The 27,572-nt window shown below is 42.1% G+C and overlaps 1 protein-coding gene across 4 annotated transcripts in view; it reads left to right on the top strand.

Annotated features, from left to right (window-relative positions):
- Window positions 1-27,572, top strand: part of Lims1 (LIM zinc finger domain containing 1) — a 115,476-nt gene that overhangs the window by 71,671 nt on the left and 16,233 nt on the right. For 3 of the 4 annotated variants that reach the window (XM_041655595.1, XM_041655592.1, XM_041655593.1), the window contains exons 1-5: window positions 7,522-7,703; window positions 12,136-12,295; window positions 23,356-23,422; window positions 25,580-25,700; window positions 27,162-27,311. In XM_041655595.1, the coding sequence (XP_041511529.1) occupies window positions 7,522-7,703; window positions 12,136-12,295; window positions 23,356-23,422; window positions 25,580-25,700; window positions 27,162-27,311 (680 nt within the window). Of the gene's footprint in view, window positions 1-7,521; window positions 7,704-12,135; window positions 12,296-23,355; window positions 23,423-25,579; window positions 25,701-27,161; window positions 27,312-27,572 lie in introns of those variants that run through there. The other variant, XM_041655596.1, reaches the window with a different exon arrangement.

The following is a 27,572-nucleotide window of genomic DNA, read 5'->3' as shown; positions in this document are numbered from 1 at the left end:
TGCTTAAAAACTTTATTCTCTCTCTGTTTCTCTCTCTCTCTGTTTCTCTCTCTCTCTGTTTCTCTCTCTCTCTGTTTCTCTCTCTCTCTCACTCTCTCTCTCTCTCTCTCTCTGTGTGTGTGTGTGTGTGTGTGTGTGTGTGTGTGTGTGTAGACAGAATCTCTTATAACCCTGCTAGGATTAAAGGTATGCACCACCATGCCTGACCTGCTTATAAATCTTATGGGAAAGGGACAAGACTTCATGAGCCTCTTTCCCTTCTATGGCAGAAAACTAAGGGGCTCAGTCTTCCGCAGGTCTTTTTGAAGTGCTCCTAGCTGCTGACAGTGCAAGAGCACACTAGTCAAGTCATACTCAGGACAGCATCTCTCACTGCACCAGTTAGTCTGGGTTGGTGGCCCAAGGTGTGAGGTTGAGGCTAGCCTGAGCTACAGAGTGACTAGCAGGCCAGCCTAGGCTTTGTAGAAAAGCCCTGCCTTAATGAGGCCCTAGGTTCAATCCTCAGCACTGTTCCCACCCCCCAAAAGCTGCTTTGGCAACTCTGCTCATGAATATGGCCAAATTTTAAGTATCTAAGCTCTGGGAACAGCTGTAGTGTTTGGTCTGACATCTCTGAGTAGGTTGTTTGTATCTTTGAAGTTAGCAGACTGGTGGAACGAGAAGCTCTGCAGCTGTCTGCATGCTGTGCTAGAGTGCGCTAGTGTGTAGTTTGGTCTCAGCACACCCAGTATCTTAGCTAAGTTTCTATTACTGCGATTAAACACTGTGACCAAAAGCTATTTGGTGAAGAAAGGGTTTATTTCAGCTTCAGTGTGGGAGCAGGAAGTCAAAGCAGGAACCTGGAAGCAGGAAATGAAGCAGAGGTTGTGGGAAAATGCTGCTTACTGACTTGATCTCTCTGGCGCTCTGCCTGCTTTTTTATACCACCCAAGACCATCTGCCCAGGGGTGGTACCATGCACCCTGTTTGGGCCCTTCCACAGGCTTGCCTTCAGGCCATCTGGTAGAGGCAGTTTTTCCAACTGAAGTTCCTCTTCCCTTTTAACTTGAACTTATGTCTACCTCCCTAAATTAACCGGGACTACCAGCCTGGGCCCGAACTCTATCCTCTGGAAAATGATGAAGTTTGACATCCCGCAAATGGTCTTGATGTGTTCGTGGAATAGAAATCTCTATTCTTAGTGGCTTAAGAGAACATTTGAGTTTAGACTTGTCCTAGAGGATATTCCAAATATGCATGTCCACTTTGGTGAATAGCTAGCTTAATTTGATTATTGAACATCTCTGGGAAAACCCTTAAAGATCTCAAATAACTCTAGTTCTCCAACAAAAATCACCTAAGCAATAAACAGGAACTTTCAGTATTTATGAGAAAAGAGCCTCCCATTCTAATGACTTGACACTGCTATAATGGCAGTGGCAGCTTCACTCAAGGACATTTGGGATAAATTTTTCTGAAGGTTTGAATCATAATCCAAAATGACTATCTGTAATTCTGAGAGTAAGTCTTGGAAAAGTTAAAAACAGAAAACAAGGGACGTAGGTATAAACCGGAGTAGTAATGTTGGTTTGGCCTCAGATTGCTCTGTTGACATTCTTTTTGCTGCTCTGTGCTGGCTAAAATGAGAAGGAACCTCTGCGTACTCACATGGTGAGAACAATGCCACCCAACCTTTCACTGGCCTCATGCTTACTGATCCTTATTCAGAACAATGAGCTCTGACTACGAAGCCTTCACTCTCTGCTTACTTACAACAAAAACGGTTATATGTTGAGTACTGTTTCCCTGCCTGCATTGTATACTTAGGGAAGCAGAGGCTGTGACTTGTATGCACTTATTTATTCATTCAGCAGATGTGCTTATGCGGATGCAACATGAGCACCTAGTAAGAGTGTCGTGCAATCCTAGTGATGTGAATGAGAAAAAAACGTGAGCAATTAGTTTAATGAGCTTAGAGATCTTATCAGAATAACTGCTAAAAAGGGGGTAACCCATTTGGACTGTTACTCACTCCTAAAACCCCAAAACTTGTTCCCTGACACCTTTTCAGTAGAGGACAGCATGTCCCGAGCTTCCTAATTAACTTTGAATCCTCACTCTGGCTCCTGTGTTATTACTCTATAAGAAGATATATAAGGTACAAAGAATTTCCTTGGAACAATATATGGAGGCTCTTATGATCCCAACACTAAGAAGACTGAAAGGATTACTGCTGAATGCTAGGTTAGCCTGAGCTATCAAGTGGGACCCTGTCTCAAATACCAAAACAAGGGAACATTGTTTGGTGCCTTTAATTCTTTAATTCCTGCAAAAGCAAGAGAGTCGCTGTGAGTTGAGATCTGTCAGGTCTACATAGTGAAACCCTGTCTCAACAACAAACAAAAATCTCACAAAGAATTTCCTTGCCTTGTATTTATGCTGAGAATCAGCTGGTTGGGTCTTAGCTCCTAGTAAGAGGTCAGTGTGATAGAAATGTGTGGTGGAAATGATCTAGCTCTTTTCTTTCTTCAGAACCTTTGCCTCCTTTCTCTCTGGATCATAATTAATATTTTAGAGTGCTAGGGGTGAAATGATGGTGTACACCTTTGATCTCAGCACTCTGGAGTCAGAGCGGGGGGATCTCTGAGTGCCAAGCCAGCCAAGGCTACATAGAGAGACCCCCATCTCAAACAGACAAACAAACTGATATCTTTCTGGGTGATAGAAAGAACAGATAATGCCAGGTGGTAGTGGCACATGGCTTTAATCCAGGCACTTGGGAAGCAGAGGCAGGCAGATCTTCAAGTCTGAGGCCAACCTGGTCTATAGAGTGAGTCCAGAACAGTCAGGGCTACACAAAGCAACTCTGTCTTGGGGAGAAAGGGATGCAGATAAGAAGGTGATCTGAAAAATATAAACCAAGGGTCACAGTCATAAATTTTCCTTACAACATGTAAATCTTGGACTGATTGATTAAAACAGTTATGAAATATTTTTATACCATATAAGACCACTGCTTAAAAAAAGCAGTTATATTGAAGTAACTTCTGCATAAGAGATGGTTAAAGGCATCTATCTGCAGCCAAGCCTGAGGACCAGAGTTCAATCCACAAAGTCCATATGTTGGTAGGAGAAAACTGACTCCTATCTATAAGTTGTTTTCTCATCTCCACACACATGAGCATATAGGGAAGAGGTTTATATTACCTGTTTATAGCAATATGATTTAATGTATAGCAAAGCCTAAAGATTCTATGCACACATTCACACACACGCACACACACACACAACACACTCTTTTAGTATTGATAAATTAGTAAAAAGATACAAAAAGTAGGGGGGTGCACTGCCCGTGCATGCAAATTTGCTTATATGCAGATGCCACGTACACATGTGGACATCAGAGGACAGCTTTTCTCGTTCCATTATCTAGGTTTTGGAAATAAAATTTAGATTATCGGGTGCCCATTAAGCCATCTCACCAGTTCATCAATAAAAAAACTTCAGGGAAAATAAATCAATAAAGCAATCTGAATCACGGTAGGGAAAAAAGGAGAGGGTTAAGAAAGATCTGGAAATAAATTTAGCCACCACATGACCATGGAAAGAAATAATCTCTTTGAAAATCACCAAAAATGATAAAAGAAAATAAGAGGTTCCCCAGATTAGAAAGACATATGTCCCCAAATTGTTACAGTGTTTGTAAAACCCCTTATGACCAACCAGTTCAATTCCTGTCAAAACACTGTTGGGGCCTAGAGAGATGACTTAGGGAGTAAGATCATTGACTGCCCTTCCAGACAACCCAGGCTCAATCCAGTACTCACACGATGACTCACAAGTGTAACTCCATCCCAGAGGACGTGACACCCTTTTCTTCCTCCAAACATACATAAACATATATGCAGGAAAAAAATACCAGTAACATTCTCTGCAGAAATAGAGAAAGTACTTCTAAAATTTTGATTGAGCCCCAGTGACTTTGAATAGCTAAAGCAATCCTGAGCAGAAAGAACAGAACTGGAAGCACTGGTGACCTAAGTACAGTACTGGCGTAAAAATAGACTAATAGAACAGACTAGTGAACCCAGAAATAAATGCGTATGTTTATCATCAACTAATTTTCAACCACGGCAGTGAGAATGTACTGTGTATACACACATACAAGCTACATAAAAATTTATCTTTATTGGGAAAATATCTGAAAATTATAGCTCAAAAGATATAAAGTGAGAGCTCAAGAGGTGGCTCAGCAGTTAAGAGCCTTTGCTGCTCTTCCAGAGGACCTGGGTTCTGATCTCAGCACCATGTCCAGCCGTCTATAACTGCCTGTAACTTCAACTCCACGGGGTCTGATGCCTTCTCCAGGCCTCTATTGGCACTGCACTCACATGCAAAACCACACACAAAAAACATTTTTTTTAAGTTTAAAAGTGACCATGTAGTTGCTAAAATACTAAACCATCATTACTATATTTCTTAATCTTGATGTCAGTTGGATTTTTAAAAGCTTCTATCTTGCCATATTCTCTGGTCTCCTGCAACTTTCATTTCTACCAACTCTTTTTCTCAGGTAGCTGACCCCATTTAACAGAATCACCTGTTTGGTGATTCTTTGGCTGCCATGTGCTTTCCACTACTGAGATACAAAAGATGGAGTTCTCCTTTCTCCCTCCCCCAGGAGAATGCAGATTGTCTTAGGCTGCAGATAGCAGGTCCACCTTCTACAAATAACATCACAGGATCATACCACTATGTTTTGATACTTTGTTATCTATCTTTAGCTGTATAAGGCCTGAGGTTTAAGATTGAGAGTGAAATTTTGTACACAGCCAGTTTCTATTATCCAGATTTTACTAGTTGGTTTGGTCTTTTTACCAGCCTTTTTTCCTGCTACTTGTTATGTAACTTTTTCCTCTTTTTTTTTTTTAATTTCTCTTAAGTAATCAGGTACAAATTACAAAGATATCAGACAAGTCACAGAGAGGATTGTAGAGGATTTTGTAGTAGTATGTCCTTGCATCAGTAATTGTTTTCAGTGGGAGAAACTGAACCCTTGCTTGTGGTAGGCAAGTGACTTACCACCAAGATACACCCCCGCCCTGTCAAATAAAGGATTGGTCTTTGTTTTGTTTAGACAGAATCTTATGTGCAACTCAGGCTGTCCTTCATTGCTATGTAGCCCTTGTTGGCTTTAGACTCTTAAATCCTGCTACCTCAGCCTCTCAGGTGCTGGTATTCCTGGCATGTACCACCACTCCTAGTAGTTCTTTCACAGTTAAAGTATGATTGGAATACCGCTCAACAGTTTCACTGTGGTGTTTAGTCAAGAGAAATATAAATCAACGTTTATGCAGAAGCTTCTATACAATTTTTATTTGTAATAGCCTAAAACTAGGAAGTACTTAAGTTTCCTTCAGTGGGTGAATGGTTTGATCATAACATACTTTAATTCTGCTGAATATTACGCAGTAACACAAGAAACACAAGAGCAAACCACATGTATGTTTGCAACCTGACAGATCTCAATGTCATGAAACTGACTTAAAGCCAGCCTTCAGCCATCACATATGACAGAGTTCCACAAATGACAGTTTATACAGGTGAAAAACAGGCAAGCCAGGAAGGGTGGTAACGAGATTCCTATGGGTAGAGAGCACGGTCCTGCTTACTGGTGGCCACAGTAGCTACATACTCAGTGGCACTACAGCCGCTATGCTGTTATCAAGCTCCCAACTCTGCTACTGTATTTCCTCTACTTCAGCCAGGAAACTAAGCAGTGGCATGTGCTCTGTCAGCCTGAAATTGTCTGATCCTGTCCTTCTTCTGTTTTACTTTGCCAGTAAATGAGAGCATATAGATAGATAAATAGAAAGACTAACATAAAGATATATAGAAACCAGTAATGAGGGCTTATAGATAGACAAATAGAAAGAATAACATTTACATGGTAAAGCTGTTTTTTACTACTTGAAACTAGTGATTGTCCTGTTCTGTCATCCCTCAGTTTTGGGTCTCAGCAGGTCTAAGGCTACAGTCTGAGTTCTTCATCATTCTGATATCTCTAGATTCAAAGTAGAGAAATATCTCATTTCCTGCTTCTGGTCCCATTTTGAACCCACCACATACTGATTTAGAGTTCACTTGCTTTATTTCTTGGTGATTCTGTTCAGGTATTTTCTCTCATGGAAGTTACAGCATAGTCCCTAGGTTTAAGTATGGACCCCACCACTTACTTATTACTCAGTCTCTTTGTGGCCATGGTCTTTTTACTTGTGAGCAACACCCATTTCATAGAGGATGTGAAGTGACAGAAGTGGCTTGCTGATTCTTCTGTATCATCATTCACTGGTACTTGAGTCTCAACTGTATGTTGCTTGTGTGTTGGTCTCATGACTCTCCTGTTAACCTCAGGTTCCCAGCAGTATGCCTGCTCACAAGTCCCGTGGGGTCCTTGCTTTGGGATGGCTTACTGGAATAAAAAATGGAACCTCAGAAAAACCCCAAACCTTGGTGTGGAACTGTGACTGTCCTTGTTGCATCAGCCCATGCCTAGAAGCACTGAGCTCATCTGTGAACTGCTGGAGCATGTGTAGTGGCAGGACCTGCAGGTCCAAAGCTGCAGGATCTCCATGGCACAGGGCAGCAGGAGGATCTCCAAGAGGAGTCCCAGTGAGGGCCTGGTGTTGATGGTGTAGCAGAAGCCAGAGGCCTCAAACCAGACCAGTGACCCACTGCACTACAAATAAAGACGTATGAACTAAACGGTATACTGCATGACTCACTGGGCCATACTGCATCTTCTGTGACGAGTTTTTTTTGCGGGTGGGCCTTTGGTTTTGTTTGTTTGGTTGGTTTTGGTTTTATTTTTAAATTTTGTTTTGTTTTGTGGGGAGTTTGCAAGAGCAGGGTGTGGAAGCAAGGAGACAGGGAGATGAGTAGGATTGAGATGCATGATATGAAAGCCACGAAGAATCAATAAAAAGTTAAAAAAAAAAAAAAGAAAAAAATCCTAAACCTTTGTGTTGCCTTGTGCTACGCTGTTTGTTGTTATCATCCGGACAAACACAGTAGTTTGAACTAATTATAGCAGGAACACCATGAAGACTCTGTGACTCCTGTTACAGAGTTAGCTGGGATGAAATTGTGCCCAGTCGTTGAGCCTGTACTAAGTTGTTTCTTGTATGAAGAGCAAAGATAATAGACGACCACACAGAGCTTCATTTCAGGGCTCTCAGGTCCTCGCTGGAGCTAGTCAAGCTTTCCAAAAGACGCTTTGCACATCCAAATGGAGAACTGCTCAGAAACAGGTTGTCACTGCCATGTGAGATGTTTTCGGGAGCTTCTAGAAAGTTGTACTAGAGCCAGACTGCTATGCTACTGAGCTCTTAACATGAAAAGTCGGTAGCGACCCTGGCAGCTGGGTGACGCATGTGGGAACAGTGGGAGTGACCCTGGCTGGGAAACAGGAGGCCTGGATATTGTTTCTCTTCTCTGTATCCTGCTCGGCATCAGAGGACTCTGAACTCTCAAGCCTGTACAATGGCCTTCCCAGCCCGATCACGCCCGTGCACCATCCCAGAGAATGAAGAAATTCCCCGGACAGTCCTTAACAGTGTCGTCGAGGCTAATGGGAATGAAGATGAGAGGGCTGTGTCCAAGCTGCAGCGCAGGCACAGTGATGTAAAAGTCTACAAGGAATTTTGTGATTTTTATGCAAAATTGTGAGTCTCTCCCTTCCTGGAATGCCCTGCGGGCTTTCAAATCTACAGCTTTTAGATCTGCGTTCCTTAGGCATTTGATCCAGCTAATGTGTTTTAATTTAGCACGGCTTTTCCAGGGTGTACCGAGGGCTCGGGGTGGTTCACAGATTGCCTTGTCTTGTAAACTTCTACCAGAGGACATAGCAGATGTCAAGGAAAATGCCACCTTCCTGGGAAGAATAGAAAGCTCTCATATTTGTAATAATGTACATTTTCATCTTGTTAACCGTGAGAGAAGTTGGCACTTTGTGTTGTCAGGATCCATAACAGGAAAAAATATACTCTGAAAGTTCTCAGAGGTGAAACTAAACTTTAATTGATAAATAATTTGCTGGGGAATTATTCCATAACCAGTATTTGAAGTGGCTAGTAAACTCTCAAGGTATTTGATTACAGAATTTTGCACATTGTTGTGTTTTAAGAGCAGAAAATTTGTTTAACATGTAGTGATAAATAAGATCTGAGAAATTGGAAAGCTTGATTGTAGTTTCCTGAGCAGCCGACCTGTAGAGGTAGGTCAGTAAAGACTAAAGACTTTATAGAAATACATTCTTCCCACTCCCATATTGTCTTTGTCAGCAACACTTTTTAGTGAAAAATGCTTTCTGAGAAATTAAGCAATTAGGTATAATCAATCTAATGACTTGTCTCAAAAAATAGCTCTATTATATGTTGTATTAAATATTGTCAGCTATAAAAAATGTGAATAGCACTGGAGAGTCAGGCAGGAAAGGAGCTGAGCATACAATCCCAACACTTGGGAGGTGTGGAGGATGAGGAATTCAAGATCAGCCTAGACTACATAAGACCCTGTCTCAAAAAAAGAAAAACCAAAGTCAACCAGCCAACAAACAAAAAGATAGAGGAAAGGGAAACATGAGGTCAGTCGGGAGGCAAGTGATTGCTGTGTCCTGCTCCTTCTTTTTACTAAAAAGAATTTGTGTGTGTGTGTGTGTGTGTGTATTACGATATATATGTATTATATTAATCTCTCAACCCATTTTGCCAATTCTACTTGAGTATTCAAACATAAATAAAATTTGGAACATAGTGAACATGAACAAGTCAGTGGTAATGGCATTTTTTAATCCAAGAACTTCCTTATACTGCCTCAAGCACCACCAAAAGAAGGAGCTGGGTGGTGATGATGGTGGTGGCAGTGTGGCCTTTAAGCCCAGCACTGAGAGGCAAAGGCAGGTGGATCTCTGTGAGCTCAAGGTCAGCCTGGTCTGCAGAGTTCCAGGACAGCCAGACCTTCAGAGAAACCCTGTCTTGAAAAAAACAAAAATGTAAAAAACAAAACAAAAGGATTGAAGTCTAGTACTTTTTGTATGAGTTCTTGTACTTGATAATTCGGTGTAAATCAACTCATTATGTTAATATTATAGAGGAAAAATGCCATTGCTTTACATTTGTGCACATTTTGTTGATGTTTTTCTTGATGCAAGCTCCTTCCTTACAGTCTGCTTCTGCACAGTGTTGTGGCTGAGAGAGGGTACTCCAGAACTTCCAGAGAACCAGTCACCCCATACCTTGAGAATCACTGAGTTAAGTGGTAGTGAATTAGAACATTCCAGAATGTTCTTCAGCTTTTTGGGAGAGCCATTAAAATTACTGAGGTTTAGCATGGTGGTGGCGGCATGGCACATGCCTTTAATCCTAGATGGATCTCTGTGAGTTCGAGGTCTGCCAGGTCTGCAGAGAGAGAGAAAGAGTTCCAGGGCAGCCAGGGCCACACAGAATAACACTGTCTTGAGAAACAAACAAACAAACAAAAAATGCTGAGATTTGGGGTGTATCCTTGAGAGAATTTAGAATGATAATGATGTAATGATGCCGTGTCTTTTCATGCCTCTTCTGCTTTCCAGAGTGGCTTATACTTTTTATTATTTCATCCTCAAATAGCTTCTGAGAATTCTTAAGCAGATGTGGGTTTAGCATCCTTCTCCACTCAGCCACTTTTTCTATAGAAAAGAGGGTGCACAGCTCTGGAGAGCCAGAGCTTTATTAAAACTGTCACCATTTATCTGGGTAGAAGGAACTATATGGATTTTCTAATGTCACATTAATTCTGAAATGACAAAGTAGAAGCTTGTTTACACAGTATGTAGGCCAGGTTTACCCAGCAGTGAGGCTGTCCTCTTTCCCTTTTAAAAGTATGTTTTGGAGGGTAGGACACACATGTGCAGGTCAAAGATAACTTCCTGGAGTCAGTTTTATTCTTCTACTGTATAAGTTCCAGGGATCAAACTCAGATCTTCAGGCTTGGCAGCAAGCACCATTACCTGCTGTGCCATCTCACCGGCCCTGTCTTTTCCTTCTTTTTTTTTCAGTGACATTCTTATTTTATATTTAGCTTACTAATTAAAACTGAGTTTTGATTAGCCTGAAATGATGAATATGAGAATTGAAAATAGAGTTTCTTTCTTTTCTTTTCTTTTCTTTTCTTTTCTTTTCTTTTTGTGACAGGGTTTCTCTGTAGCTTTGGAGCCTGCCTTGGAACTTGCTCTATAGACCAGGCTGGCTTCAAACTCACAGAGATCTACCTACCTCTGCCTCCCCAGTGCTGGAATTAAAGGTGTGCTCTACCACCACCCAGCTGAACATAGAGTTTCTTATGGCAGGCTACAGCTTAGAATTGCCTTGAAACATTTATACTTGAAAAGACAAGTATAAAGCTGCCTGCCCTCTGTTGGGGTGGAGTGGAGAATAACTATTGCCGCTTTTGCTATGGAAACAGCCAAACTTGGAAAGAGGTAGGAGCAAGGCAGCTGGTTAAAGTATCTGTGAAGTTAGAGGCTCTCCACACCATCTGTCTCCCAGCACTGGTAGACCGCTAAAATATCTGGAAGGTCAGAAGCTCTGTCAGTGGAGCAGACTTGCTTATGCTACGGAGAGGCCTCTTAAACAAAAAACAAGCCAAAACAAACAAAAAAGAAACTTGTGAAATTGTGAAGAATAGCTTGGTCAGTGACTGTTTAGCATAGAAAACCATCTTCATTTCTAGAACTTTTGGAAACAAAATAGCTATTTATTTGAAATTCTCACCTAATTCTTTGCCACAGCCATGCTGCCTTTCTTCTGAAGCACTGGTAGTTAGAGAAAACAGGTAATTCATTGAATACATCCTGTGGGTTTGCTCATGAGGGAACTGTCACAGTCACCCAGTGCTTCCTTATGCTGACTTGCACAACATGACTGCACCCCTGCCATGGACTCTCCGGAGTTTGCAGTAAGGTTCTGGTCTGTGACAGATGAGTCCCTGCAAGCAGAGAGTCTGGATTCTACTCTTGTGTCACTCATTAACTAAGAAACTAGCTCAGTGATGTTGAATTAATTGTCCACCTCTGAACCTAGTTCTCTATCTGGAAAATGATCTTTATTGCAGAAAATTCTGTTATTTTAAGATACATTTTATGGGGCTGGAGAGATGGCTCAGAGGTTAAGAGCACTGACTGTTCTTCCAGAGGTCCTGAGATGTAGTGCCCTCTTTTTGCCTGCAGGCATGTATGCAGGCAGAATACTGTATAAATAATAATAAATAAAAAATAAATTTTATATTGCTAGTACTCAGTTTTTGACTTATGTACTGCTTTATAGGCATATTGTCTAATTTTCAGAAATTTAAGCAGCTGCTTTCAATAGGATCCAATCAAAGGTATAATCTAAATTTAGGTTATGATATGATGTTCAGTTACATGAAGTTTAGATTTTGTTCTTGAAACGAAATTGACTTTTAAGATGTTATCTCACAGAGGGAAGGAGCTCATGAGGCCCCACCCATAGCTAAGAAGCTATTGGCGATTGATAACACCTAGGGGAGAGAAAATCAGATTCTTTTGCAGTGTGGCCTAGTGTAGGTTGCCCTTGCTCCAGTGGTTGGTGCCCTGCATTCGTGCACACGTGGCAGCACTACTAGACTCGGTATGTTATGAGGGGAGAGGAGTAGACATGAAGTTGGGAGGGTGATGTGGAATAGAGTCCTGGAGGAACTAGAGGTAGGGAGCAGTATGATCTAAATATAAAGTTAGTTACCCAGCTATAAGCCTGAGCTCCTAAGGGAGACATTTAATCGTTGGTGTGGTTATTTGAGACAGAGTCTATCTGTGGCTGTTCTTGAACTTCTGGATTCAATAACATTCTTAGCTCTCCCTCCTTAAAAGCTGGAACTACAGGTATATCCCGCTGAAGATGTTAAAGTCAAACAAAAGCGAAGAAGGAGGCCCTTTCAGAAATCAAGTGCCTAGTTAATGAGTATTTGTTAAACCTGGTTTTGTGGATAAAATATGAGTTTTTATGTCCAGGTAGAATTTGCTCCTCAGTTCTTGATGTCACCTACTTTTAAGCCTAATTACAAGCTGACAATTTGTATTTTGTTCTTTGTGTATTTTAGCAACATGGCCAATGCCTTGGCCAGTGCCACGTGTGAGCGCTGCAAGGGAGGCTTTGCGCCTGCTGAGAAGATCGTGAACAGTAATGGTGAGCTGTACCATGAGCAGTGCTTCGTGTGTGCCCAGTGCTTCCAGCAGTTCCCAGAAGGACTCTTCTATGAGGTGGGTCAGCTGAGCTGTCTTTCATTTTCATGTTCATCACCAAAGATTGAACTGAAGGGCCAGGTATTTAGTACTGGGAAGTCAATGATGAAATGCATGTGGAATATGTAGGTTACACCTAAATAAGATGCCTATGTATACCTACCTACATTCATCCCCATCAGTTCATCTTATTCCAGAAGCTACAGAATCTTGTGACTGCCTATCAGACTAAGTACTTCTTTCTGTTCCAAGTACAGAATCCTTTCACAAGGCCTGCAGCAGAAGCATCTCTGGCCTCCCTCAGTGCCTCCCTGTACCTGGACTCATCCTATCCCTATCCCTGTGTCTTCCTTTATCAGGATATCATGGACATCCTCTTTTTTTTTTTCTTTTTTTTAGATTTATTTATTTATTATGTATACAACTTTCTGCCTCAATGTATGCCTGCACGCCAGAGGAGGGCACCAGATCTCAGTACAGATGGTTATGAGCCACCATGTGGTTGCTGGGAATTGAACTCAGGACCTCTGGAAGAGCAGCCAGTGCTCTTAACCTCTGAGCCATCTCTCCAGCCCCCTGGACATCCTCTTGAAGAGGAACCTGTGTCACCTACTTCCTCATTTCCAAGCCTGGAAATTTCTGGAGATTTCCTTGCATGTAGTTTCTAAAAAGGGTCTTATGTGGAATTGAACATTGCAGGAAACACACTGTGTTTAGCCCTTCTGTGTGCCTTGAGTTATTTCTAAACACTTGTTTTTCTTGATGTCATTAAATGATCTGTACTTCCACCATTATTGAAACCCTTTTTATCACAGTAAACAAGTACTGTGGGGATGACCTAGGGAAGCTCACTGCCCACATCATGAGGGAAAATGAGAGCGACAACTTTGGCAATTCATTTTTGCTACCACACCACTTAACATATCTGCAAATATGTGTTCTTTATATGGCAATATATATGTATAGAATGATGAGATAGATAAAATGTCTATTCTTTTATTTCTTTTTTAATTATTATTTTATTTATGTGTATGTGTATTTTGCCTGCATGTATGTCTATGCACTGTGTGCATGCCTGGTGCTTGGAAGCCAGAAGAGGTTATGAGAGTCACTAGACCTGGTTGTAAAGAAGGTGTGTGCTGCTATGTGGTTATAGGAATTGAACTCAGATCATCTGGAAGAGCAACCAGTACTCTTACCTACTTAGCTATTGCTTCAACCCCTTTCATTTTTCCCCCCACTTTTTGCCTACCAGACTTAGATTTTCCTGTGTCTTTGCTTGAGGAAGGAAAGGTAGTTTGTAATTCTCAGTACTAAACTTATTAATACCACTGAGATATTTTTCTCACTCCTGGAGAATAAAATTCCCAGACCAGCCTGGAGAACATCATTTGTCTCTCAGAGATGCTTTAAAAAAACAAACTTCCATTTGTGAATGGTCTGTATTAATGTAACTCGAGGAAATAGCATTGAACATATAGTCACAGAATGAAATGTATACGTCTCAGGAAATAAACAAGCAAACAGACAAACCTTAGCAGTAGGGAGATACGCTTTTCTCTTTTCTTTCTCTTGAAATCTTTTTGTCAGGAATGATACCCTAGGAAATGTGAAGTGACAATTATGGAAGAACAGGAGCAGGAGAGGTCAGAGTCCAGTCCAACTTCAGGAGAAGAAAAGATGGAGGGAGTTCCCAGGGTATATAGATGGTGGTGGTGGCCAGACACTACTGAGTCTGAATGGCTGTGATTGGTACAGAGAAGTGAAGTACAAGTTAGGCCCCCGGAGCATGGGAGGGAGGGCTGCTGATAGAACTGCTGTCACTCAATTTAGAGAACTCTTCTTAGAAGTTGACAAAAGGCTCTGAAATTCAAACTCAGCCAGATAATGCTGTTTTGATTTTAAGATCTTTATGATGAATTAGGTACGAGTTAAGATAAATATAAGTTTTTATTACTCACACCTAGATGTTAATACACATAGGTTAGGAAAGTATAGGCAGGGATAGAGAGAAGGATCCACGAGCCAAAGCTTTATTGGTTATTAGCCTCCAAGCAGGTCTCCCATGAAGAGTTTTCACTAGTAGGTTTAAAGCAAGTAGACACAAGTTTCATCTGAATCTGTACAGTCCATGCTGGGTATAGCAGTCAGCCTAGCCACTCAGGCTGTACCTAGCTAACCACAAGGAAGAGGTTGTCAGGAAACAGTGATATTTGACAGACATCTGGATTGATCACACCGAGGATCTGGGAGGCATAGAACTAGAGACAGTTAGGATGACTAAACCCTGCCTTAGATAAAAGAAAGTATAGATTCTATTCACAGTGAAAGCCAAAGCAACATGTCATCATAGACACTCATGACAGAGTCCCACAGCATACACAGAGGTCCCAGAAATACGGGGGATGGCTTAATCAGCATGGCTAAGCATGAGATAAGCATGAGGACCTGAGTTCAGATCTCCAGCCCTTATGTAAAAAACCTGGAATAGTGGCACATGCCTTTAATTCTATAGCTATGGAGGTAGTCCCACCTGGGACTTGCTTCCTGGGCTCTAGCTGAGATCAGGTGAAGTTAAGGTTGATGGAGCTCCTGTCTCCAAAATATAAGGTGGACAGCAACTGAAGAAGATGCTAGCCATCAATCTCTGGCCTCCACATGATCATACACACTTATATGTATAGCTGCACACATAAATGCACACAGACAAAGGAACATGTCTAGATACATACACACCAAAAACCAAAAGAAGAGGGAGCACTGTTGTTCATATTGTATAAGTCTCCTTTAATCCCCACCTCTCTTTTCTTTTGTGACTGTGAGGTGAAAACATGACAGCACAGCAGGTAGCGGTGTGTGGTGTGACAGGTGTCATTTAGAGAAAGTCAGTTCTGTTCTGCCCAGCACTTTGTCTCCTGCCTGATCTGCCCTCAGAGAGCATCATGGACAACAGTCCCTCTTCATGCCTTTCTCTAGTACTGTCCTTTTGCCTGCCATTTCGGCATTATCTGGCACTATCTTGCTTAGCCCACAGTAACTCCTCCTAAGCACCTGCTTCTACATGTGGTCCTATCACTTGCAGAGCCGCTTATGTTTGGTCAGAGGGAAAGCTTGGAAACAGCCTTCAGCAGAGCAGAATAAAATATGACTCACACTTGTCCTCCAGTCCACTCCTACTTCTCTTCACTGCTGGACTATAAATAGCCCCCTACTATTCCAGAAGATGTTACGAATCCCAGAGTTAGGCTATTAATGGGCTGTTGCCCTATGGGTCCTATTTTAACTACAGTGCTTACCTCTTAAGGGCCTTTTTCTTGCCAGGGATTGTAAGCCTGAAGTTGGAAATAAGAACTTTACTTTTGGTTAAATGGCATATTAGAGAAAAAACTATCCCTGTCTAAGAACATTACACCGTGTTTGTATAATGAAGCATGAAGGGCAGGACATGTGGATTGGTGATAGAGTGCATGCTTGCTTAGCATCCAGGAAGCCTAGGTTCAGTCGCCAGCACTTCAAAAGACAGTCAGGAGAGCATATCTTCTCCAGTCCATTCCTTTGCTATGGCTTTTTTTTTTTAAGTTTTATTTATTTCTTACGTATACAGTGTTCAGTCTGCATGTACACCTGCAGGCCAGAAGAGGGCATTAGATCTCATTACAGATGGTTGTGAGCCACCGTGTGGTTGCTGGGAATTGAACTCAGGACCTTTGGAAGAGCAGCCAGTGCTCTTAACCTCTAAGCCATCTTTCCAGCCCATTGCTATGGCTTTTATCTTTTCCCAGAGCATCCTCCTTCCCTTATTTCCACAGCCCTTACCCTTTCTTTTCCTTTGGGCACAAGCTGAGGCAGGAGATTTGTGAGCTCAAGACCAGCCTGCTCTGCTTAATAAGACCCTGTCTCAGAAAAACAAAAGACAAATTTCGTTTATTACAAAACATGATTCTCTTTTCTTTATAGAACTTCTTGATGCATTGGGTTAGATGGCTAGGATAGTCATTCCTCTAGGCACAATACGAGTCTGGGAGCAGACTCTTATTCACTAGACACAAGCATTCCTGGTGCATCTGCACTTCTCTTAAGCATAGACTAGCTGGATATGAATGCATATGCTTGTAATCCCAACACTTGGGAGAAGCAGGAGGATCAGGATTTCCCAACACCCACATGGTGACTCACAACCATCCATAGCTCCAGTGCCATGGGACTTTATGCCCTGTTTTGACCATTTTCAGCACCAGGTATATATGTGGTGAACAGAAGTACATGCAGGCAAAACACCTGTAACAGAAAATAAATAAACATTTTTATTTTATTATTTTTCCAATACAGGGTTTCTCTGTGTAACAACCCTGATTGCCCTGGAAATCACTCTGTAGACCAGGCTGGCCTCGAACTCACAGAGATCCACCTGCCTCTGCCTTTCAAGTGCTGGGATTAAAGGTGTGCACCACCACTGCTTGACATAAATAAACATTTTTAAAAGTCTAAAATTTTGTCTCGAAAGAAAAAGAGAATAATGAAATAGCGACATGGAAGCTACTAGGAATACTACCCAGATGTGGTCTCTACTTACAGTGACCCTTTCTCCCACTAGAATACTACCCAGATGTGGTCCCTACTCACACAGTGATCCTTTCTCCTACAAGATGTGGTTTAAAACATGAACCTAAATTTCTCCATTTAGGCATAAATCTATCCCCTATGAAAAATAAGGTGCTTTGCAGCTTTGTTCTTAAAAAGGAACTGATTTACCCAAGGTGTTTGCCCAGGAGATTTATTATAAGACATCATTACTAATGTTACCAGCCAGTGCCCTCTGTTTCATTCCACATCTTTTTTGAGTCCACAGAGCACTTTATCCGTCTTAACATGGAGCACTGTTACATTTCACTCTGGCTCTTTATGACTGTACTCGTCTTCCCATTTCACTTTGAATACCTCTGGCACAAACTGTTCATATTGATCTGACATCTCTAACACATGACTGTTAATCCCAGCACTTGGGAAACGGAAAGATGGATCAAGAGCTCAAAGCCATCCTTGACTACACAGCAAGTGGAGACCTTGCCTCAAAAAGAAAAAAAGAGTCAGTGCTGTTTTCCATGAGATTTTAGTATGTGCAGTTGCCTTCTAATGTGTGTGAACCATTATTTTATAAATCTACCAACTCAGTAGTGGCTTAGACTAATTAAATGCTATTTTCTGGAGGAAATGCCCATTTAAACAGCCCAAACACCTGCAATTAATGGTTCTGAAGTATAGTTTTATGATACATTGATTATCTCCACTAAAAAGAGTATATTTTTTCCTTGAATTTTTTTAGGACTGAACTAAAGCTAACAGTTTCAGATGGATCAATTCCAGAAATCTTTCAAACTGCCATAGACTGAACCAAGGATCAGGGCCTAGGCAGGGGCCTTGTATGCCACAAAACCATCCAGTATGCCCAGGGCTGAGTTCTTTGTGTAATGCTTCAGACTTTCTCTGTCCTTGTTTGGTTTTCCCAGTGTGTATCTTTCTCCCCCTCACAGAATATATTAACAGGAAAGACCTGTTGGTAATGGATGCTGTAATGGAACAATGATTAACAAAGAGTTTCCTCACTCATTTCCTCTAATACTGTATCCTGATTATTCAGGAAGGCTGGGACCGAGAAGTGAAGACTGAAGGCAGGAAACTCCAAAACCAGCCTCTTTGCTTATCTACTGACTCACTTGTTTCAGAGCAATTCGTGACCAGTGTATAAATCACTAGGTGAATGTCCAGCATCTGCACATTCCTGAAATATGGCCATCAGCTCAGTTTCCAGTTAAGCAGAAGCCCCCTCCCCCGCCTCTCTGGTAGGAATCTTCACAGAACTCCAAACCCTGCAACAGAAGAAGCAGAACTGTTGCTGCTGGAGCTTCTCTTCCCCCACTCCGAATAGTCTCTGTCCCTGTGGGTAGAAGGGCCTAGAGTTCTTAGGCATTCACTTAAACAGCTCTAAGTGGAACATGGTGTTTCTTACAGGCTTATTGTATTTGTGGTGGTGTCAATGAGAAACATCCCCTGTGCATCCTTTCTTTGAACATTTGGTTCCCTGCTTGTGGTGCTGTTTGGAGAGTTTGTGGAGCCTTGTGGAGGAAATACGTCACATGGAATGGGCTTGGAGGGTTTGTCACCTCACCCCACTTCCTGCTCTCTCTCTCCGTTTCCTGTGTGTGAATAAAAATGTGATCAGCCAGCTTCCTGCTCCTGCCACTAGGTCATGCCTTCCCTGCCTTCCCTGCCTTAATGAACCCTGTCCTAATGGAACACAAAGCAAACTAACCAGCCCTTTCTTCCTTAATTGCCTGGGTCAGTTTCATCACAGCAAGAGAAAAAATGAATGCAGTCAGTGTCTTCCATGTTTTACTTTGACCTGGGGGTTTAATGTAGCTATCTAAAAGATAGTGTTTTTGGAAATTTGATTCTTCAAAATTGATGGCTTCTGATTTTTCTTCTATTTATATCCTAGACTTTTACTTTAGATCAACTTTTGGATTCCCAGACTCTTAATTGAGACATGTTATGCTTCATGGTCTCTACAGCGTATGGAAGAGACAGCTCATTACAGCAGAATGCTCTTAAGACAGGAGTGGTAGTACCACAGAGAGACACAGGATCTGAGATTGCAAAGGAATCTGTTCCTTAATCCTTGAGCTGTTTCCTGGGGAGTTTTTTGACTTGGGTCTTGTTTTGGTGTTGTTATGGGTTTGTTTGGTTTTTTTTGCTTGCTTTTTAGAGGGGAGTTGTGGAGTGGTTTTTGTTTGTTTTGTTTGGTTTTGAGATGGGGTCTCACTGTGGCATAGCTCTACCTGGCCTCAGAGATCTGCCTTCCTCTTCTGAATCCTTTCTGATTTGACTGCTAATATATTTGTATGCACAATACTGCCTGCTTCTCAATTCCTATTATGATGACTTGCTCTAGGACACCTCTCACATGGAATCCTTTAGCCTTTAAAGCCTCCCAGCTTTTTCTGCTCTGTATTTTCTCTTTTAGGATGAAGCTTGACTTGGGGAACTATGTTGGGTGTTCTGTATTCTGGTATGTTGTGAGTTTATAATTGGAGAGTAGTCATGACATCATTCCTTTTAAGGTTTTGCCTTGTGCACCCCTGATGAATGTCAAAGGCATCCTTTTAAAAAAAGTTCCTGTGAATGACCTAAAAAGATGGCTCTATGGACAAAGTACTTGCTTTGCAAGCCTCCATGAGCTAATTTAGATCCTCAGAACACACTTAAAAGCCAGATTTTTGGCATTCTGGCCCAACATGGTGTCAACAGGGAACCATCTGCAGCTGGGAGATGTCTGACATCTCCTCGGGCCTGGCACACCCTGTTCACTTATAAGGTCCACACCAATTACTGAGTTGTAGTAGTCCTTGTGGGCAAGGGAGACAAGCTGGTGATCCATGAGAAAGCACACACCCATGTTACATCACCCAGTGGAAGGGCCAGCTGTCACTGCACACAGGTCACCTGGATGGGGAAGACTGTGCTGCAGTTCAAACAGTGGGGGACTTTTTTCTTCACAAGTTCTTACTGGGCACCTTTCCAGTTTGCTGTCTGACTAGATTGTCCTGAAGTTCCAGGCCAACCAAGTGGAGATCTGTGCCTTGTTCCTGACGCAGCTGTCAGCACACAAATTCTAAATATTTGTGGGCTACAGTGAGAGTCTTCTGTCACGCTTTTATAAGTGCCCTGTGTAACTCTGCCTCCAAACTATGCCCTCAAAAGATGTATACAAGTCAACATAGGTGGATGTTCTTGCTTACATCAATCTGTATTCTGCAAAGGACCAAAATATAGGAGACGTGACGTGTGAAATAGAATGAGAAGAAAGCCTGCCCTCAGAGGATGATCACAACTCCAGGCTGATGTTGAGTAAAGAGCCTGGTGTTGCCAAAAAAAAAAAAAAAAGCCAGATGCATTAGTGTGTTGGAGGAGGCCACTTAGTCCCTAAATAATCACATAGAAACTGTTTTATTTAAATCACTACTTGGCCCATTAGCTCTAACTTCTTATTGGCTAACTCTTACATATTAATTTAACCCATCTCCATTAATCTGTGTATCACCATGTGACAGTGGCTTACCGGCAAAGTTTCAGCATGTCTGACTTGGCAGCAGCTCCAGGAGTCTCTCTTTCTCCCAGCATTCAGCCTAGCTTTCCCTGCCTACTTCTGTTCTTCCCTGCCATAGGCTCAAAGCAGTTCTTTATTCATTAACCAATAAAAGCAACACACAGACAGAAGGACCTCCTATACCAGTACTCCACAGCTATGGGAAGATGGGAGTGAGAGACAGGAGAATTCTTGAGAACTTTGAACAAGTAAGGTGGAGAACAAGGACTGGTAACAAGTTCATCCTCTGACCTCTACTATCTGCTGGTATACAGTACAGTTTGCACATGGGTGCTATACCCCCTCACCACCATACACTCAGATTCCAGTGAGGCTAACACAGAGCATTGATGAGAAGCTCTGAGCAGGACTAGAAAGATGGCTCAGTTGTGACAAACACTTAAGTTTGCTTCTTAGCACCCATGTGAGACAATTTACAACTGCCACGCATGTACCCGCACATGTATGATACATGCTTCCTCACACATATTTATATTTTAAATAAAAAGATCTTTTTGAGCTATAAGCATGGTTATCTTCCCAGAATATTGTAATTCAATGAATTAGTATTCAGTTCTTTGTACTATGTTTCAAATATCTTACCATCTTATTTTTTTTCCCATTTTTTTATTGAGAAAAGGAGAAAAAAAAAAACAAGTTTCCACCTCCTCCCAGCCTCCCATTTCCCTCCCCCTCCTCCCACCCTTCTCCCCCTCCCCCCACTCCTCTCCCCCTCCCTCTCCAGTCCAAAGAGCAGTCAGGGTTCCCTGCCCTGTGGTAAGTCCTAGGTCCTCCCCCCTCCGTCCATATCTAGGAAGGTGAACATCCAAACTGGCTAGGCTCCCACAAAGGCAGCACATTACGTAGGTTCAAAACCCCGTGGCATTGTCCTTGGCTTCTCATCAGCCCTCATTGTTCGCCATGCTCAGAGAGTCCAGTTTTATCCCATGCTTTTTCAGTCACAGTCCAGCTGGCCTTGGTGAGCTCCCAATAGATCAGCTCCACTGTCTCAGTGGGTGGGTGCATCCCTCGTGGTCCCGACTTCTTTGCTCATGTTCTCCCTCCTTCTGCTCCTCATTGGGACCTCGGGAACTCAGTCCAGTGCTCCAGTGTGGGTCTCTGTCTCTATCTCCATCCATCACCAGATGAAGGTTCTATGATGATATGCAAGATATTCGTCAGTATTGCTATATTTAAGGGAGCCACCTTAGAGTTGGCAAGAGACTTGAACCTAGAGTGGCTCCCAGATGCCCAAGCCAAGGTCCCCAGTTAGTTCCTTGGGCAGCTGAGGATAGGGAACCTGAAATGATCTTACCATCTTATTAAGAAAGAGTTTGGGCCGGGTGGTGGCGCACGCCTTTAATCCCAGCACTTGAGAGGTAGAGACAGGCAGATCTTTGTGAGTTCGAGACCAGCCTGGTCTACAAGAGCTAGTTCCAGGACAGGCTCCAAAGCTACAGAGAAACCCTGTCTTGAAGAAGGAAGGAAGGAAGGAAGGAAGGAAGGAAGGAAGGAAAAAATTAAGGGGAGGGGAGGGGAGGGAAAAGAAAGAAAGAAAGAAAAAAGGAAAGGAAGGAAGAAAGAAAGAAAGAAAGAAAGTTAGTTAGTTAGTTAGTTTGGATAGGGTTCAGTGGTTAAGAGAATTTACTGCTCTTAGAGAAGACCTGGACTTGAGTCCCAGAACCCATGTAATTTGGGCTTACAACTGCCTCTAACTCCAGTTCCAATGCCCTCTTCTGGCTTCTGTGGGCATCTGTTCACACAGGCTCACATACATACAAGTAAAATTTTAAAATAAGCGAATGAATTTTTAAAAATAGTTTGAGTTACTCCCATAAAGATTAATAATGAGTTGTTTCTCCAAATAAAAGAAGTTGTGACCTTAATAGTATGCTGTGAGCTTAAATAAACAGCAAAACAATAGAGGTTTGACTCCCAGGAGGCACCACGAGGACACACCCACACCCACAATCACACCACGGTTATTCAGCAAGCCAGTAAGGTTATTAGCATTTGAACACCTTCAGTCTGGAGCTGTAGTCAGTGTTCTTAACTCAGGTGATATCCTACTTCTCACAATTTATTTCTATAAAATATTGGCATATATATAAAATGTCTAACTAGGAAAAAGTTGTACCTTGAGTTCTGGTAAGCTATATTTGGCACGGGCCCATGAAAAATATTTGGAAGGAATGGGCAACCATGTTCATCTCCACAATGCATGCTTTCTAAGGAATATAATTATGTTTTTATTTGGGGCTGGGCATTTGTTTTGGTTTGTTGAGACAAGGTTTCCCTATGGCCTCAGACTCAAAATCCTCCTGCCTCAAATATCTTGGATTATGTAAACCACTATGCCTGGCTGTTTAGTTTTCAAGTCTTCATTGGTCACTTAAAATAGTGACATTAAGCCAGGCATGGTGTTGCATGTCTTTAATCACAGCACTAGGGAGGCAGAGGCAGATGGACCTTTGTCAGGGTCAATCTGGTCTACAAAGAGTTCTCGGCCAGTCAGGACTACTTACTGACTTTGTCCCCCCAAAATAATTAAGGAGCTAAAGAGATGGCTCAGTGATTAAGAGCATCTGGAGGACCCAGGTTTGATTTCTACAACCCACATGATAGCTTACAATTGTCTGTAACTCCAGTTTTAGGGGATCTGATGCCCTCTACTGCCTCCGTGGACATCAGAAATGCAAGGGGGTACAGACATACATTCAAGTAAAACACCACACACATAAATAAAAATAATTTTTAAAAATTATGCTAGAATATGTACACCTTGTAAATATTTAGGCTTTCAGTAATAATTTTTAGATACTGATCTGAAATAATGAGGGGAATAAGCCCCTTTTATTTGTCTGTTCATGAAATAATTTCTTTCTGTGCTTGTTTCACATGTGTAAGTTCATGGCCCTTGTGTTTTTTCTTTCAGTTTGAAGGAAGGAAGTACTGTGAGCATGATTTCCAGATGCTCTTTGCTCCCTGCTGCCACCAGTGTGGTAAGTTTTACTGCTGAGTATAAGTAAAAAATAAGTCTCACAATCATAAAATTCACTGTTTCAGTCTGTAATGTTATGACAAAGCACTCTGACTCGAAAGAGCTGAAGGGAGGAAAGGGCGTATTTCATCGTCTACTCCCAGGCCGCAGTCCATCCATCACTGAGGGGAGTCCAGCAGGAACCTGAAGCAGAAGCCATGGAGGAACAGCTTCGGACTTCAGCTCAGCTGCTGTTCTGTATTTCACAGTCCAAGCAATGATGCTAGTAATAGTAAGCTGGGCCTTCCTAGATAATTAACAATCTAGACAGTTCCTACAGACAGGCCCAGAGGCCAGTCTGATCAGTGTAATCCTCAATTGGGACTCCATTCTCACATTCCCTAGGATGTGTCAAGTTGACTGACAGTTAAAGCTAGTTAGGGCGGTCATTTAACGCTAGAAAGTGCAACATTTTCTTTTAGATGGTGCTTATACATAACTATAAGAGATGCTTTATCTGTCTTCTCTGTATCGATAGTATATATCAAACTAGAGAAAGTCCAAAATCTGGAGAGAATTGGTTTCTATGGACATGTGGGAAGAAGCATGTAGTGAGCCTTCTGCAGTGATTTCCCACTGCACATAGCTGACTTGCTTGTGGTCTGGCCAGAGAAGAGACAGGGAATATTTCAGTTGAGTTGATAAAGGTGCTTATGTGTAATGGCATTTCATTTGTATTTTAATAAATAAAGCTTCCCTGAAGATCAGAGAGTAAAATAGACCCACTGATCAGCCTTACTGACCTTTAATCCCAGTAGCCATAGTAGTTTGCCATAGAAACTGGTCTTTAATCCCAGCCCTAGAGAGGATTATAAAACAGGAGGAGACAGCTCTCAGACACAGTCTCATTCTGAGATTCCTAGAAGCAGGATCGCCGTTTGGGAGGGTAAGAAGAGCCAGTGGCTGGCTGTTGTGCTTCCCTGATCTTCAGTTGAGCCCCAGTTTCTCTCTCTGAGTCTTATTAATCATACTTCACTTGTGTACTTGACTCACTGTGGCCACCTCAGTGCTGTCTCGGCTAGAGCGTGTCTAGGGATTGGAGACCCTGAATTCAGTGTTTAACATGCTTAGTGAAGGAGGTCGGTGTGAATTATGAGGAAAATGTGGCAGGCCAGTCATGATCCCAGCACTCTGAAAATAGATGCAGGAGGATCTCTGAATTTCAGGCCAGCCTGTTCTCCATAATAAGTTTCAGTCCAGTCAGGGGTACATAGTGAGACCCTGTCTGAAAACACAGCAGTAACAAAAACCAGAAAATGTGTTCTAGAGACTGAAGTTATAACATTCAGTGATACAACATGCTCAGCCTTTGTTCAATCCTAGGACACCACTGTGGGGTGTGAGAAAAAAGGAAACAGTGTGTTGATTTCAGTTGTCTGTTTCAACAATGACCATAGACAACCAAGAGGCACTGGAGGAGCTCATGATGTTTGGAATTCAGAGATATGATAAAAAGTTTTAGATGTGGCTACAAAATAGAAAATGAGAACTCAAATGAAAGAAAGATCATTTGTCTGCTCTCTTACTTCAATAGACATAGTGTAAAAGGCTTTCTCTTAAATTAGGCTGGTGGGCTGGAGATTAAGAGCATTGACTGCTCTTCCAGAGGTGCTGAGTTCAATTCCCAGCAACACACAGTGTCTCACAACCATCTGTAATGAGATCTAGTGCCCTCTTCTGGCTTGTGGGAATACATGCAGGCAGAACTTTGTATACATAATAAATAAATAAATCTTTTTTTTTTTTTTCTAAATGAGGCTGGGATTATAGTTCCAGGACAGGCTCCAAAGCCACAGAGAAACCCTGTCTCAAAAAACTAAAAAAAAAAAAAAAAAAAAAAAATGAGGCTGGTAACAGAAACCTGTAATCCAGATACATGGGAGGCTGAGGCAGGAGGATCTCAAGTTTAAGGGAAACCTGAACAGCTCACTCAAGGCCCTATGTTAGAAGGGAAGATTCAGAGTGCTGGAGATGGGATGTCACTCAGGCAAAGCAGTAGCTTCGCATTTGAGGAGTGCTAGTCAGTCCCTAGTCCCTAGTAAACCCTCCTTAAACACTTGCCCTTTTATTTATAGCAAATAACACCTCATGGCATGTTTTGTTCTTTACTTCCCCATAGGTGAATTCATCATTGGTCGGGTTATTAAAGCCATGAACAACAGCTGGCATCCTGAGTGCTTTCGATGTGACCTCTGCCAGGAAGTGCTGGCAGACATAGGGTTTGTCAAGAATGCTGGCAGGTAGGACTGTTAGCCAGGCTTATTTTGGGGTTAAGCTTGTTAAACCTCTCAGGGTCCAGAAAGATTCGCTATTGCAGGCGAGAATTGGCTGGGGAAAGAAGTCTGAGGGGTAGAACAAACTGACTGACTTGAGCACGTTCCTCCTGCATGTTTCTTTATTCCATGAGGAAAGGAAGGGAAGGGAAGAAGGAGAGAAGGGGAAAAAAAGGAGCCTTCTCCACAAGGCTTTCAGTTTATATAGGCGTACAGACAAGTTAGCAATTACATAGGCGGTAACAATAGTATCAGACAGGCATTTTCACAGTCACAATAAAATAAAAATAAAACCAAAAACTAAACCGGGTCTCTGATGTGCTTTACTTCTATAGGGGGCGTGGCTGTGAAGCTCCTCAGTGGCTGGGAACAGCACTGGTAGCCATCCTGACCTAGGGGCTTGGTTTGCATTAAAGGGAATCTCTTTGGGGGACTTTGCTTTTGACTCCAGCAGGGTGCCCAAGTGAGATTTTTTTTCTCTCTGAAGCTAGTTTTAGTGACTCAGGCCTTTTTCCTGTATAAACAGTTAGTAGTTTCCGGGCTATGATCTTATGTTAACTGAAACCAAGGTGAAGGGAAAATACAGAATACTAGTGATTTTTTTTTTAATTAGAGCAGAGGGCCAGTAGATTCCACCTTTCTGAGTCTGCTGTTAGAGCAGACAGACTGCCTCCTGTTTGAGGCTCTGTTCTTATTAGTGAGTGCTGTCAATAAAGTGGAGACTAGTTTTATTATACTTTGGCTATGAGAACAAGGTTTGACTGAGTGGATGCTTTCACACCAGGGCTTCGCTAGGGAAGTATCCGGCCGCCCTACAGGAAAAGTCAGGTTTATCCACTGCTAGGGTACTATAGAAGGGAGAAATGCCGTTGATTTCACAAGATTTCTGCAGAACTGGCAATGATTTATCCAAAAGACAGGTGTGCCCACAGCTCTACGTAACAGGTTACTCCATGTGGAGTGTCCATACTCCTATGGATTTGTCCAATAGATGTGTCAGCTGAACATTTACTAATACTTGTGCGCTCACCACAGACTTTGCCATTTTTTTTTGGATGTGGGTGGACAAAGGAATTGTTCAAGACTCATGCATTTTCCCTAGAGAGTCTGAGGTACTTCTAGGGTATGAGAACACAGAACTAACCATGTACTGACTTGCTTAGTCACGGGATCTGTTACTGCATGCCTCCTGTTCTGCCAGTGAGATATGGGCAGTGATAAAGTCCATGTGTATCTGTGGGCTATTAGTGGAACAAACTTTTCCTGCACTTTGAATCTACTAAGACTCAAACTAGAAAACTAAGTACAGGAGATAGTTTTCTTTAAAAAAAAAAAGTTTCATTAATATCTATTTAGAGATATGAGAAGTATATTTCTAATGATTAAAAAGAACTTAAGATTTTAAATTTCCATTTTGACCCTGTATAGACACCTGTGTCGTCCATGCCATAACCGTGAAAAGGCCAGAGGCCTTGGAAAATACATTTGCCAGAAATGCCATGCCATCATTGATGAACAACCTCTCATCTTCAAGAATGACCCTTACCATCCAGACCACTTCAACTGTGCCAACTGCGGGTATTACAGTATTTTCTCTGACATTGTGTTGAACAGTAGAATTGAAGTGAAGGAGCACAGTTACCTATGTTTCTGTTACTGCAGCAAACTGCTTGGCTTATTTTCTTCAAGCTTTTGTTTTATTTCTTTTTAATTTGGGGTGTGTGTGTGTGTGTGTGTGTGTGTGTGATGGAGCAGGAGAGATGGCTCAGTAGTTAAGAGCACTGACTGCTCTTCCTAGCACTCACATGATTCCCCTTTTGCCAGCAGCCATTAACTACC

Source organism: Microtus oregoni, unplaced genomic scaffold (genome assembly GCF_018167655.1).
Source record: "Microtus oregoni isolate MIOR12 unplaced genomic scaffold, Mior012 000007F_ref0000211, whole genome shotgun sequence".
NCBI classification, from domain to species: Eukaryota; Metazoa; Chordata; class Mammalia; order Rodentia; family Cricetidae; genus Microtus; species Microtus oregoni.
This window is presented reverse-complemented; position numbering and strand designations above follow the sequence as displayed.